General features: G+C 43.8%; 1 protein-coding gene across 1 annotated transcript in view; it reads left to right on the forward strand.

Annotated features, from left to right (window-relative positions):
* The window catches only part of Bsn (bassoon presynaptic cytomatrix protein), a 100,099-nt gene that overhangs the window by 49,576 nt on the left and 37,195 nt on the right, over positions 1–13,328 (forward strand). Inside the window, exon 2 of the mRNA XM_004625100.2 lies at positions 10,668–11,073. Within this exon, the coding sequence (XP_004625157.1) occupies positions 10,668–11,073 (406 nt within the window). The remainder of the gene's footprint in view (positions 1–10,667; positions 11,074–13,328) is intronic.

Genomic DNA, 13,328 nt, shown 5'->3' on the forward strand with positions numbered 1-13,328 from the left:
GATCTATGAAGTTCAGATTCCTCCAGGTGAGTATTGCTTGGATCTGGCTGTGTGCTCCACTTCTTTCTGCTGCAGCCGTTGGAGTTGAACCCTTTGTGTCTCTCTGGCAAGATGTTCTGCTCCTGAATCAGCTGGGTGGGTCTTGCCTCTAGCTTCTTTGCAAGGGTCTATTCAGGATCTGGAGGCCCGGGTCATCTCACTCACATGCCGGGCCTGCAGGCCAGGGTCTTAAGACACAGGTTCCATGAATACTATAGGTCTTGGTGCCAGGGTATACCAATTTCCCAGAAAGATGTCTGCATCCTGGGTTTAGTTCTTATGATGTCCAAAGGAGAGGACCCCTAAGATTGAGGCTCCCATTTTTTCTGGCATTCCAGGTAAGAACCATCTGGAAAGCTGAGGAGATAATGAGAGCCCTTCAAGCTGTTGCTGACCTGGGGCTTTGGCCTGGGCAGTGACCCAGACCTACACACCTTCTCTTTTCTCCTCTAGCCCCTTCAGCTTCTAATACAAGTCCCCACCTGTCCTGGCTCCCCCACTAATCTTACTGAACTGTTACTCAAATAGCATTCTCCTCTCTACTGAGTTCTAGTTAATAAAGCCAGCTCTTTTATTGCATTATAGTAAACCCAACTTTGTTTCATTTCCTGTGGGAATTTGTGACTCAGTGGTTGAACTAGCCCTTTATAAAAGATGAATAGTATTAATATGACGGTCTAACACACCAAAAGAAGCATCATCAGGGTCATTTCCTACAAACCTTGCTTAATTATAGGTTATTATTCGTCACTTAATTAAAACAGGCAGTGAAACTTTTGCTTCCTTCAACTGGAAAATGGGGATTACAAACACATTAGGCTCTGGAAGCCTTGCCCTTGTGGGTTCCTTAATAGAGAGCAGTACTGAGTGCCAGTATATAGGAACGGGGAACTCAAGGAGGCCACACCAGAGGCCACATGTGGAAGCATTCAGCCAGGGTTGCTGTGAGCATAGGTGTAGGCAAGCACTGGCTTGTCCTCAGATGGAGCGTATGTGCAAGGGGTGCCATGAAGGTGAACCGCAAGAGACAGAGTCAGTGTGAAGGACAGGGATCCACTGGTCAGGCACCAGGTCAGCCATCAGCTATTAGGGAATTTGGTCTCCATGGACTTTAGGACTGGGAACCTTCTTAAAATCAAGCAATCAATCGATCAATCAATCAACCAACCAACCAACCTTAGGAGTGTGACATTTTCCTCCTAGTGATGATAGCTAAGATTTTTAATCAGATTAATAAAGAGATCTATACTTTAGGAAATGGTGAACATATACAGAAAGAAAGATGGGGAAAATGGCTTTATTTTAGATTGTGAAAATGTCTTCCACTTAAATATAATTAAGTAAAACATCTCTTTTATTTTGCTTCCTGTTTCTTTGTTTTTGTTTTTATTTTTGTTTTTGAGACAGGATTGTTATGTAGTGCAGACTGACCTTGAAGTTGCTTATGTAGTCCAACCTGGTCTCAATTCACAGCGATCTTTCTGCCTCAGCTTCCAGCACACTGGGATTACAGGTGTATACCACTACACCCTGCAAAAGCATCTCTTTGAACTAAACTATAAAAAACAAGAAGAGGGTTGGTGAGATGGCTCAGTGGTCTAAAGCACCTACTTAGAACAAGCTTAGCAAAGCTCAGGGATTGCGGTTCAATCCCCCAGCACCACATGCCAGCCAGCCCTGCCCCTTGGTGGGCTGAGATGGCCACACACACACACACACACACACACACATATATATAAATAAATAAAATTTTTAAAAAATAAATAAAAAATAAAAAACAAGAAGTAGGGGATGGGGAGATAGCTCAGTAGAATAAGTGCTTGCCTGGCAAGCACAAGGGCCTGAGTTCAATCCCCGGTTCTGAAAAAAAAAACAAAAAACAAAAAAAAAACAAGAAGTGGAAAACTATACCTTCAACAAAACTAGCACATATCTATAACCTAAAATACGAAATAAAGAGTGGTTTCTAATTATGGAAAATCAGTATGGGATGAGAGAGGATGCTAGGAAGGGAAGTTGGATCTTGTATAACTAGGGCAAATAACTCAGAGTGCAGAGTTCAAAACCAATAACCCACTCCAAATGATATCATGACTTACAAGGGGGAATGGCATTGTCCAAGAAATTGAGCAGAGGGTATGTAGAGAAACCACAAGTTGCCAGCAGCTAGGACAATATAACGAATGTAAATTCTAAATAGATGAAATTGGTATCCCTGGAAAGTAAAACAAGTAGAACACAGAAATATTAAAGGACATAATAGAAGAAAGGTTTCTCCATTGAAGTTGCAGTTTTTTGTTTTTTGTTTTGTTTGGCAGAACTGAGGATTGAACTCAGGACCTTGCACTTGCCTGGGAAGTGCTTATTCCGCTGAGCCATCTCACCCGCCCACAAATGTTGTTGCAGTTTTTTGTTTTTTGTTTTCTCCATTGAAGTAAAAGAACATTTACTGCAAATGTTTAGTCTGAAAAGACATACTGAATTTTAGGAAAAATAGATACAGACTACTCAACAAAAAATTATTTTGGTGAAGTTACTGAACTTCAAAAAGAGTTCTATTGTATCCTGAAGGAAAAAGTATCTATCTATCTATGAAAAAATCAGGCTGGCAAAGAGGTGTAATCCATAACAGAAAACAAAGGGGCTACATTTACAGACTTCTCAGGGGAAGCAGGAATTCAGAATGTTATATCTAGTCTGATCAAGTGTAAAGTTCACAAAGATATGTTCAAACATACAAAAATTTAAAGAATATGATTTCAAAGAGGGAGAGCAGGAGGGAAAGAAAGAGAGTGGGGAGTGGGGAGGGGAAGAAGAGAGGAAAAGGGGAGAGGAAGAGAGTAAGAAAAATATTTTCTCTAGTTCTTTTTATCTTTTGAAATTAAAAAAAATCGGGCTGGGGAGATAGCTCAGTAGAGTAAGTGCTTGCCTGGCAAGCGCAGGCTTGTGAGTTCAATCCCTGGTACCATAAAAAAAAAAGAAAAAGTGATCCTCCTGTGTCAGCCTCCCCAGCACTGGGATTACAGACATGCGCCACCATGCTCGGTTTCAGTGGCCTGCATGATGCTTCCAGGGCCAGCATGGCATGTGGTACCAGGGATTGAACCAAGGTCCTTGTGCTTGCCAGGCAGGCACTTAGACTGCTGAACTATTTCCCTATCCTCCTACATGTTATTTTTAAATGCATTAATGAGCCAGGGGTAGTGGTTCAGGGATGTAATCCCAGTACTCTAGCTGAGAAGTTGAGGCAGAAGAATAAAAAATTCCCAGTCTAGCCTGGGCAACTTAGCAAAATCCTGTCCCAAGATAAAAATAAAAAGGGTCTGGGGGCATAGCTCAGTATGAAGGCCCTGGGTTCAATCCTCAGTACCACAATATAAACAAACAAACAAACAAATGGAAAATTCAATGACTAGAAAAGCTATGAATAAAGGACTAATAAGTCCACAATACTGTTCTCAGACTAAGAGATTTTCAGTCACTTCTCACTTGCTTTTAGGAAGCTGTCATTCACATAATACCTGTCACAGGCACAATATAAGACATTTATGTCTAGTTTGATGGCACATATCTGCAATCCCAGCACTCTGGAGCTGAGGACAAGGATTCTTATGAGTTCCAGGCCAGTCTGGGCTACATAGTAGCCCATGGACCATGTTAACTACATATAGCCAGATCCTGTGTTTAAAAAACGGGGGTACATTTGACCTTCAAAGTCATACTGGTGGTATTCAGTACCTCAGCTGATTGATGCCTACATATAGTTTTTGAGACTCTGGCAAAACCACAGGACAAGAGATGCATAGTGGACCAAGGGGAGGTCAGAGGTCTGTATTACAGGAACTATTGCTGGATAGCCTCTGGTCTCTTCCTAATGATAGATGAATTTGACCTGAGAGGGGCCTGGTCCATCTGACTAAGCCCCTCCAAGAAGCGGGTTATGTCTTTTTTTTTTTTTATTGTTTGCTTATCATTTTTCTCTTTTTTTTCAAAGTTTTATTGATAAACATATAGCAATGAGACAGTTTCAAATCAAATTGAAAGTACAGTTTCAACAAATAATACACTGCATATATTCTTCTTAGTGGTTAATTGCTGTACAAGATGCAGACTTGTGATCCTACTTACAAACACCATTAGAAAAAATCATTCTATTCATTAAGAGAATGCAACTATATATCTATCCCAACCACTTTGAATACACAGATACAAAATGGACATTCATAGTTATACCCCAATTTTTTTTTAAGTTCCGTTGTTGAATATTATAGGTGTGTAAACTCAGCAAAATATTCTAAAAGAGTACAGAAGCCCATAATATCATTGGGGCGGGTTATGTCTTGATGCAGGTCTAAAGGTTTGGTTTTGTTCTACCCCACACATGATGATGCCTTTATATTTAACTGACCACGACAGTCTTTCCCATAGGCCCACAGCCAATTAACTGAGTGGTTAATTAACTGAGGTTAATTAACTCAGGGTAGAGGAAAGTTACCTTGGTTTCCTACCCTTCCTGTGTTTCTAGAGACTGTGTAGTCCTGAAGGAGGCCTAGGATGAATCAGATTATTTCACCTAAGGGTTTCCATCTAAGAACATGCTTGGCTCCTAGGCTTACTCTAATTGCAGTATGACCTGGTAGCCTCCCCTGGCCTGTGTTTGATGGCAGTAGCTCTTGTTCCCTACCAGGTCCTTTGCCACATTCTCCCCTTCTGACTCACCTCCAGTCACTCTGAACTCTTTTCTTTGGCAGTAGCAGATAGTCAGAATTCACTGCCTTAAATGTGTTCTCACTAGCCTAAACAGAATGCCCGGGATCCACTGAGGTTTCTTGTTTGCTCCCAGGAAGAAAGGTGAATAGAGATAGTGACATTAATTTTCTTTCATTTGAGTGGTTTGCTTGAGGGCAAGGATACCTGTATGCCCTGGACCCAGCCTCAGCCTTTGCAGGCCATCCCAGAGGCAGCTACCAGAGCAACTCTCATGCTTGTCACCCTTCCCAGTGGCTCTTCCTTATGAATGTGCCTGGAGTCTAGAGCATCTTTTAGTAACTAGAACTTCTTAGATTCATGCCCTGCTGAGGATTTCTGACAGTGTAGAGCCCAGCTTCTGACAGCACAATATGGGTTATTTCTTCCAGGAGTGTGAGACAGAAAGCTACAGGGGCATTGAGGATTGGCGGAAAGCCTGGCTGAATTGTCTCTGTCCTTGTCTTCCTTCCTAGCAGCCCTTCTGTGGCCAGAAGGCTCATTCCTATCTTGAAAAACAGCACCGAGTCAGGATGGTTTCTGAACAGCTAGCAGCCCTAAATGTTGAAAGAAAGGAAAGCTGGTAGAAATCAGGCAATTTCTATGTCCTCTACCTTTCTTGGCCATTTTAAAAAAATACTTACCTCACCAAGCCCGTGTTTGTAATCTTTGCAACTCAGGAGACTAAGGCAAGAGATTGCAAGTTTGGGGCCATCTTCTGATACTTGATGAAACCCTAAAAGTTTAGAAAAAAGGGCTGGGGATATATAGCTCAGTGGTAAAGTGCATATGTAGCATAAGCAAGGCCCTGAGTTTAATCCCTAGTGCCTCAAAAAAAAAAAAAAAAAATTCTGTAGATAAGGTATTTTTAGTTTTCCCTGTTTGACTTCCAGTTAGTTCTTTTTTTAGACAAGGTTTTGCTATATAGTTCAGGCTGACCTCGAACTCACAACATAGTCCAGGCTAGTTTCAAACCAATCTTGATCCTCCTGCCTCAACCTCTCAAGTGCTGTCACCATGCCCAGATTCCAGTTAGTTCTTAGCATCTGTCCTCTCCCTTTTCCCCTGTCTGATATCCTGTGTCTTTTCTGCTATATAGCAGTGTCCTTCTCTCTGTCTTACTGTCCTTATCTGGCCTTCTCTTAATTACAGGGCTCCTTGAGACTGTGGAGAATAGCACGAGCCTCCAAAGGCCTCTGCTGATTGTTCATGGCCACCAGGCCAAGTCTTCCAGGGACAGTCCTGGGTCCTGCCTATAGATACCTCCTTCTCTTTTTCCTGGCTCCCTCCTTTTCTCATGCCCAGCAGCTATATTTTGGTAAAGACTTTTGTGAATACTACCTGAGAAGGGCCTCTTGTAGTGATTATCTTCTCTTAGCCTGCCCCTGACTCCTTGACTCTGTGGGATGTACAAATAATCCACTATGATCAGTAGCACAGTGAACTGCCCCAGCCCAGCTTGTGTGGTTTGGGATGAGGTAGGATGTTCGTGGTATGTGGTGGCCCTCATAGGGATAGCCTTTTTCTCCTACAGCTCCTCACCCTCAGGTATGTGGATTTATCACAACTGGAGACATTGTTGGGTGCTATACCTCATGGGCATCCCTGTGGGTCATTGTGTTTGTCCTCCTCTTTCTGACTGCTTAGTTTCAGTGTCTCCTCTACAACCATAAATATGGTTACTCTCTACAGTCTTTCCTGGATCACTTCTCTGTGGTAATCACTATTCCTGAGAATTACTTGTGCACTGAACTCTTAACTCTGCTAGGTAAAAATGTACACTTACCCAATTTGAAATAAAATTATGACTGTTTGCTCCATGTTGCTTGCCTACCCCCTGTCATATTTCAAACCTACATTTGTGGTTTTGTTATTATACTGTTTAACACGTGATAGGCTTTTCTCCTGCAACTCCCCACCTCAGTTTATAGGAGTACTCCTCCTTGTAACTCAAGCAGGATGCCCACCATCCCTTCTCTCCCTTACCCAGGGACTCTTTTCTGGCTATTATCTTATCTTTGCTAGATTCCTGGCTGCGCAATCTTCTTTGACACAAAGACCAAACACCTATCTGGAAACTTTGGAGGCCCTGCCATCCTACCCCTTCACGTTGTAGCTTTGAACTTCCTGATTAATTCAGAAAACTCAGTGTACTGTTGTTGGGAGTTGATGTAGGTGCAAGGAACAACTGACTTCTTTCATATAGCTACCCAGTGAAGCAGGTACTGATATCTCTGAGACTGCCTGTGCTCTTCCCTCTACCTCTCATACCCTTGTATGCCACTGAGAGCAAACAACCTTTCAGGCATGGTGTGATATATCCCAGAACAGGATGAGACCCTTCTTCCCCACCCCCTGGCCTAGGACATCAGCAGTGTGCTTGCAGCAATTTCTTTGGACATTTGTTTCTTCTCCAGACTGGAGGCTCTGAGAGGACTGGATCCCTGTCTGATTTACTTTCTTAAAATTTTACTTTAATTAAATATTTAACAGGTTTTTATAGTGAATATATGTACATGATGAAATAATAACAATACAGTGAGGGATATGAGTCCTTTTACAATCAGTACCTTCATGAGGCCTAGTTCAAGGGTCAGTAAATGTTTGTAAATGAATGGAAGCCTGAGTGAATGAATGAATATCTGATATTGAAGTTCATTTTTCGTGTGTGAGTCTTTTAATTGCCTTGTTTGTGTTTGGTCTTTTTTATTTTACTGTTTTTTGTTTTGTTTTGTTTTGTTTTGTTTTGTTTTGTTTTTTGTTGTTGTTGAATTGATTTTTAGGAGAGATTTTTGGTTTTGGTGCCAAGGACTGAACCCATGGCTTCCAGCTTGCTAGGCAAGTGTTCCACTGCTGAGCCAAATCCCTAGCCCCTCTGTGAGTCTTTTAGTTCCTGACCAAGTGCTAAATGAAGTGGCTATCACTGATGTTATTGCTGCCCTACGTCAGCCCCACTATGAGCTCACATTTTTCTGTTCATGTAGCTGTCCTTACTGGTTATGCCAAGCATGGTGCTGAGCCCTGCGTAGCAGGGAGCAAACCAGATACCTCTTGTGGGGGAGTGAGCATTAAATAGCTCTTTACAAAGAGAAACTGAAGAGCCCAAATTGCAGTGCTTCCCACCCCTCTACAGCTATACTATATATCCCTAGAAAGGTAGTGTAGGATAGTAATCAAGGATGTGAACTGGGCCTATATATTGGAATCACAGCTCTATCATTTACAGGTCATGGTGGCTTCACAAAATTAAACTATATACAGAACAGTTTCCTTGTGTTTAAAATGTGCAAAATGGTTTCTATGCCATCAATTTACTGTTGAGTTTAAAGAAGTTAATATGTGACACCACTACAGTCAGTATCACCATCATTACTATTAGAGCATTCTAGACGATGGGTCTGGAGTGTGGCCAGCAGTCCTTCAGAACCGCATTATTGTCCCTATAGCTCTCTCCAGCAGGAGGTCAGGCCAAAAGAATGTCATGCCAGGATCTTGCCATGTTTCATCAGCCCTAAAATATTTTGGGCCACATTTTATTCTTCTTATCTATGACATCCTTATAGTCCATCCATTCAGGAAATCCAAATTGAGCATCTAATTTGGATCTGCTTAAAATGTCTCCAGAAATACTACTTTGTGATTCACATTGAATTTAAAAGTTACTATAGCTAGGAAGAAGAATCCTAAGTTAGAACCCAGGCTGAGCAACTTAATGAGACCCTGTCTGAAAATAAAAAGGATGGGGAATATAGTTCAGCACTCCTTGGATTCAATTCCTAGTATTGAAAAGAAAAAGCTATTGTGTACATGAAAGATTGTCTGTCATTTATCAGGTAACACAAATATAGTAGAAATTGCTAAATTTCCCAGAAAATTACACAGCCTACAGAGGGGGCCACATCCCAGTCACATGTTATAAAGGGCTGTCAGTAGCTTCTGAGTAGCTTTCTTTTCTTTTCTTTTTTTTTTTTTTTTTTTGAGGTAGGATCTCACTATAGGCCTTGAACTCACTATGTAGCCCAGGCTGGCTTTGAACTCATGGTAATCTTCCTGCCTCAGCCTCTTGAGTGTTGAGATTACAGGTGTGTACCACCACACACTGTTTTTGAGAGAGTCTTGCTATGTAGTTCAGGCTGGCTTCAAATTCATGGTGATTCTCCTGCCTCAGCAGGTAATCCTCCTAAATGTGCTAGGATTATAGGGGAACGCCATCAAGCCCATACCTGAGTAGCTTTCAAGAGCTTCTTTTGGAGAGGCTAGGACAAGATGATTCCTGCAAATTCAAGGCAAGCCTGAGCTATATGGTGAGTTCAAGGCCAGTCTGAACTGCATGGAAAGATCCTATCTAAAAAAAAAAAAAAGCTATAAATGAAAATTAAACTGTTGATTTAACCATGTGGGAAATACTTCTTTAGGATACCTAGAAATTAATCTGTTGGAAGGTCCTAGAAGAGCCCAGGTTTTAAGTGTGGGTTCAAAATGCTCTTGCTGCCCAAAGGGGTGGTAGATGGCTAGGTATATGCTATTGGAGATTAATGCATGTATGATAGGACATTTAATAGGTTTTTTTTAGAAGTCTTTTTTTTTAATACTAGGGATTGAGTTTAGGAATTTTACATTGAGCTATATCTCTAGCTTTTTTTGTAATCTTTTAAAAAAATTTTTAAAATGTATTTAGTACAGGGTCTACAGGGTCTCACTACATAGATCAGACTCATAGTGATTCTCCTGTTTTCAGCCTCCCAAGTGCTGGAATTACAGGCACTTGCCACCATGCTCAGTCTCAATTGCCATCTCAGCATGCCCCTGGGACAGGGCTGGCACAACACATGGGGTATCAAACCTGGCCGCTGTGCTCTGCCTAAGCAGGAGCTTTAGTCTGCTGAGCTATCTGGCTGGCCATGTAATCTATTTTGAAACAGGGTCTCACTAAAGTCTTAAATTGCCTAGGCTGGATTCTAGTTTATGAGCTCTTGCCTCAGCCTCCCCTGGGATTACAGGTATGCTCCACTATGCCTGGTGTCTAGAACAGTCTCTATTAGACTGAGGGAATGTTTCTCCACTCATAGTTCCCCACACGGGAGGAAAAACTGTAAGTGTCTTGGTGTGGACTTCCCTATGCAGGCATTATCTGCTTTCTGAAATAGTTTGTCATAGTGTGACCCGTCAGCTGTCTCCAAGTGGCTAGCCTTCTCTGTGGGCTCCTCTGCAGCCAGGCCAGCTTGGGGTAGATGTAATGGGCAGGCACATTGGGCCTTCTTCAGTGGTTTCTCAAGCGCTACGTCTTAGACCAAATCCAGCCTTATATCAGTGGGAAAATAGCACTTTACTCCACCCTGTTAGACTTGGGCTGGCATCTGGCTCATTGTGGGGGCCACAGAAGGAAAGTGTCTTTGTGAACAGACAGATTAGAGTACTAGTGTCACTTTAAAGCCTGTTAAAACTGCAGGTCCTGCTGGGTGTGGTAGTCCATGCCTGTAATCCCAACATTCACGAAGCTGAGGCAGGAGGATCATTGTGAGTTTAAGACCAGCCTGGGCTACAAAGGGAGCTCAAGACTAGCCTGAACTACATAGTGAGACCCTGTTTCAAAAAGACAAAAAAAAAAAAAAAAAAAAAATCAGGCTCCCACTCCAGACTTAAGGAATCTGAATTTGCTTTTTTTGGGAGTAAATGGCCTATCCAGGATCCTGCCATGTGGTGTGATGTGGTAATGTGTGTCAGGACTCACACAGGGTACAGCAAGTAGTGGTTGGAGGATGCTACTATGCAGAAGAAGGAAGGTGATGAAGGACCATGCAGGGTCACCCTACTTGCTAGAGTCCATAGGCTGCTTCTCTAAGTTATGTCTCTAACACATTCATTTTTTAATGTCATTTCAGTGTTTCTCGGAGACTGGACCCCAAGGAGCCCCTCGGTAGCCAGAGAGCAGCTTCCCCAACCCTAAAGCAAACTTCTGCTACTGCTCCAGGCCGTGAGAGTCCCCGGGAAACCAGGGCACAGGGGCCAGCAGGCCAGGAGGCTGATGGTCCCCGCAGGACGCTGCAGGTAGACAGCAGGACACAGAGATCAGGGCGGTCCCCCTCTGTGTCACCAGAGAGAGGCACCCCCACATCACCCTACTCCGTCCCCCAGATTGCCCCTCTTCCCAGCAGCACCCTGTGCCCCATATGCAAGACCTCGGATCTCACATCAACCTCCAGCCAGCCAAACTTCAATACGTGCACCCAGTGTCACAACAAGGTCTGCAACCAGTGTGGGTTCAACCCCAACCCTCATCTTACACAGGTAACCACACTCTGCGCCGGCTTCCCACTTACCTATTGCCACATTACCATGCTGCCCCTGGTGCCTTGCCCTCTACCAACTCTTTTCCTGATCATTTCTCTAAGCCTTCAGCATCTGTGTCTTCCTGATTTGGGATAGGGGTCTGGTTCCTGGCTCCAAGATGTGGCAGCAGAGAACAAGGCCTGGTCCAGATTTCCTAGGGGATTCTTTTACCCCAAAAGGCTGGGCAGAACCCCAGAATATGAGATGCTTTCTTACCTGGTTCAAGTTTGGCCTGAAACACCAAACCTTGGAGAGGTCAGTGGTAGGTATATGGATAACTTTTTCCAATGGTTTCTCATTTGGAGAGGGTGTGAACAACTGGAGCACAAAAGGAGGCATGTTTCTTTGGCTCTGGGCCTGCCTATCTCCCTGACAGTTAGGAAACCCCACCTCTGAGCTCCTGTTCTAGTTAGCTGGAGGCCTATAGTGGTGGACCAAGCTACCTATCCTTAGAAAGATGACCTTGGGTAAAATAGACTCAGGCTGGCAGATTTGGCCTCTATTTATTTTGCTCCAGAGTATTTCAGGTACACAATGCCCAGTTTTCAGTTCCCCTGTTTTATTCAGGTGCTTTGCATTGCTGTAGGATGCCTTATCAAGGGTCTGAAGGGTCTCTGGCACCCTGGCTGAGTGCTTTTGAGTTTTGGTTGAGCCAGGATCATTCCTTTACAATGAGTTACCTAGGTTTGTTGGCCTCCTTCTGCTTCTCTAGGATAATGCACAGATGTCTGGTTCTGGGCCGGGGAGATAGCTCAGTGGTCTGCCTGGCAAGCACAGGGACCCAGGTTCAATCCCTCGTACCACATGGTGCCAGCCACCAAAACCAGGTATGGTGGCACGTGCCTGTAATCCCAGCACTGGGGAGGCTGAGACAGAGGATCACTTTGAGTCCAAGCTGCGTAGCAAGACCCTGTACCAAATAAACAAATAAAAAGATTTTAACAAAAGAAGTCTGGTTCTCCCTACATGGCTCTGCCCTTGGACATTGTGGAAAGTAGCTGACTATAAGCATGGGCCTCAGCGCCCCTGGGATTACCAGCAGCTGGAGCCGTTTGGACCGTTTGGGAGGGGGCTGAGTGAGAATAACTGTTCACAGGTCAGGGTCTATATATGCCATGAGGTGCTGTGGGTGTGGGATGTGTGGTTTGTAAGAGGTAAGTGTGAGATTCCAAGGAAGGAGCTGTTGGGGGGAGGGCGATGACTCAGAGCATTTGGAGTCACTCCTGGAGTGTGGAGGCTTCCTGAGGAGGCGTTCTTGCTCGTGATGGTTGCATCTGTGATTAGAAATAGGCCCATCCCTGCACTGATCAGTTAGGTAAGTGTCTGCTGCTCAGTATTGAGCACAGTGCCATTTGGGCCAGGAAAGTGTGCCTATGTGTTTCCGCCAGTGAGAAGCTAGAAGCAGCTGGTCTCATATAAGCAGGAGGTTTGGCAGATGCCCGTGGCCCTGTGGGGAGCCCTTCTTATGCTGGCCTTGTCCCTCTGGGTCCTAGACTCCTTGAGATGTTCACCTATGCTTCAGTCCCTGATAGGGTGGGTGAGCTGCACAGAGTGGCACCAGTCTCCCAGTGAGCACCCCAGCCCTCAAGATGCCACAGCCTCTGCCTTCAGATTCCCCCAAACCAGACCTTTAATCAAGGTAGGAAGGGAGCCAGCCTTTAACTATGCCTGGAAAAACAGCAGAGTAGGAGGACCTTAGGGCCACTCAGTCCATCTGCTTCATAGTGTTGGAAGGAAGCTGAGGCTTAGGGCCAGGAAGAAAGTCAGCCCAAACTTACTGCACATTCAGTTTTTGGTGAAGAGAAGGACTCTTGGCCAAGTACTTCAAGCAAATATTAGGCTAAACAAATTAAATTATTATTTTAAAAATATTTATTTAATTTATGAAACAGTCCCATTATGCACTTCAGGCTGACTGAACTCACTATGTAGCTAAGGCTAGCTTCAAACTCACAGTGATCCTCCTGCTTCAGCCTCCCAAGTCTGAGATTACAGGGATCAGCTAGCCTGTGAAATGGTTATTGCAGTGAGATTTCTTAGGGCATTTTTCATCCTCCTGGGTATTAGAAGTTCCAAGACAGAGCTGTAATTGGTAATCTTATCTAGATTTGCTTTCACAGAATATATTTTAGTTGCTGTTCCATGGCATCCAGTTTGGGAAATGCTGATTTAAGACCATTTTGCAGGTTCAGACCTGGTACATGTCCTGTTCT

Source organism: Octodon degus, unplaced genomic scaffold (genome assembly GCF_000260255.1).
Source record: "Octodon degus isolate 3935 unplaced genomic scaffold, OctDeg1.0 scaffold00008, whole genome shotgun sequence".
NCBI classification, from domain to species: Eukaryota; Metazoa; Chordata; class Mammalia; order Rodentia; family Octodontidae; genus Octodon; species Octodon degus.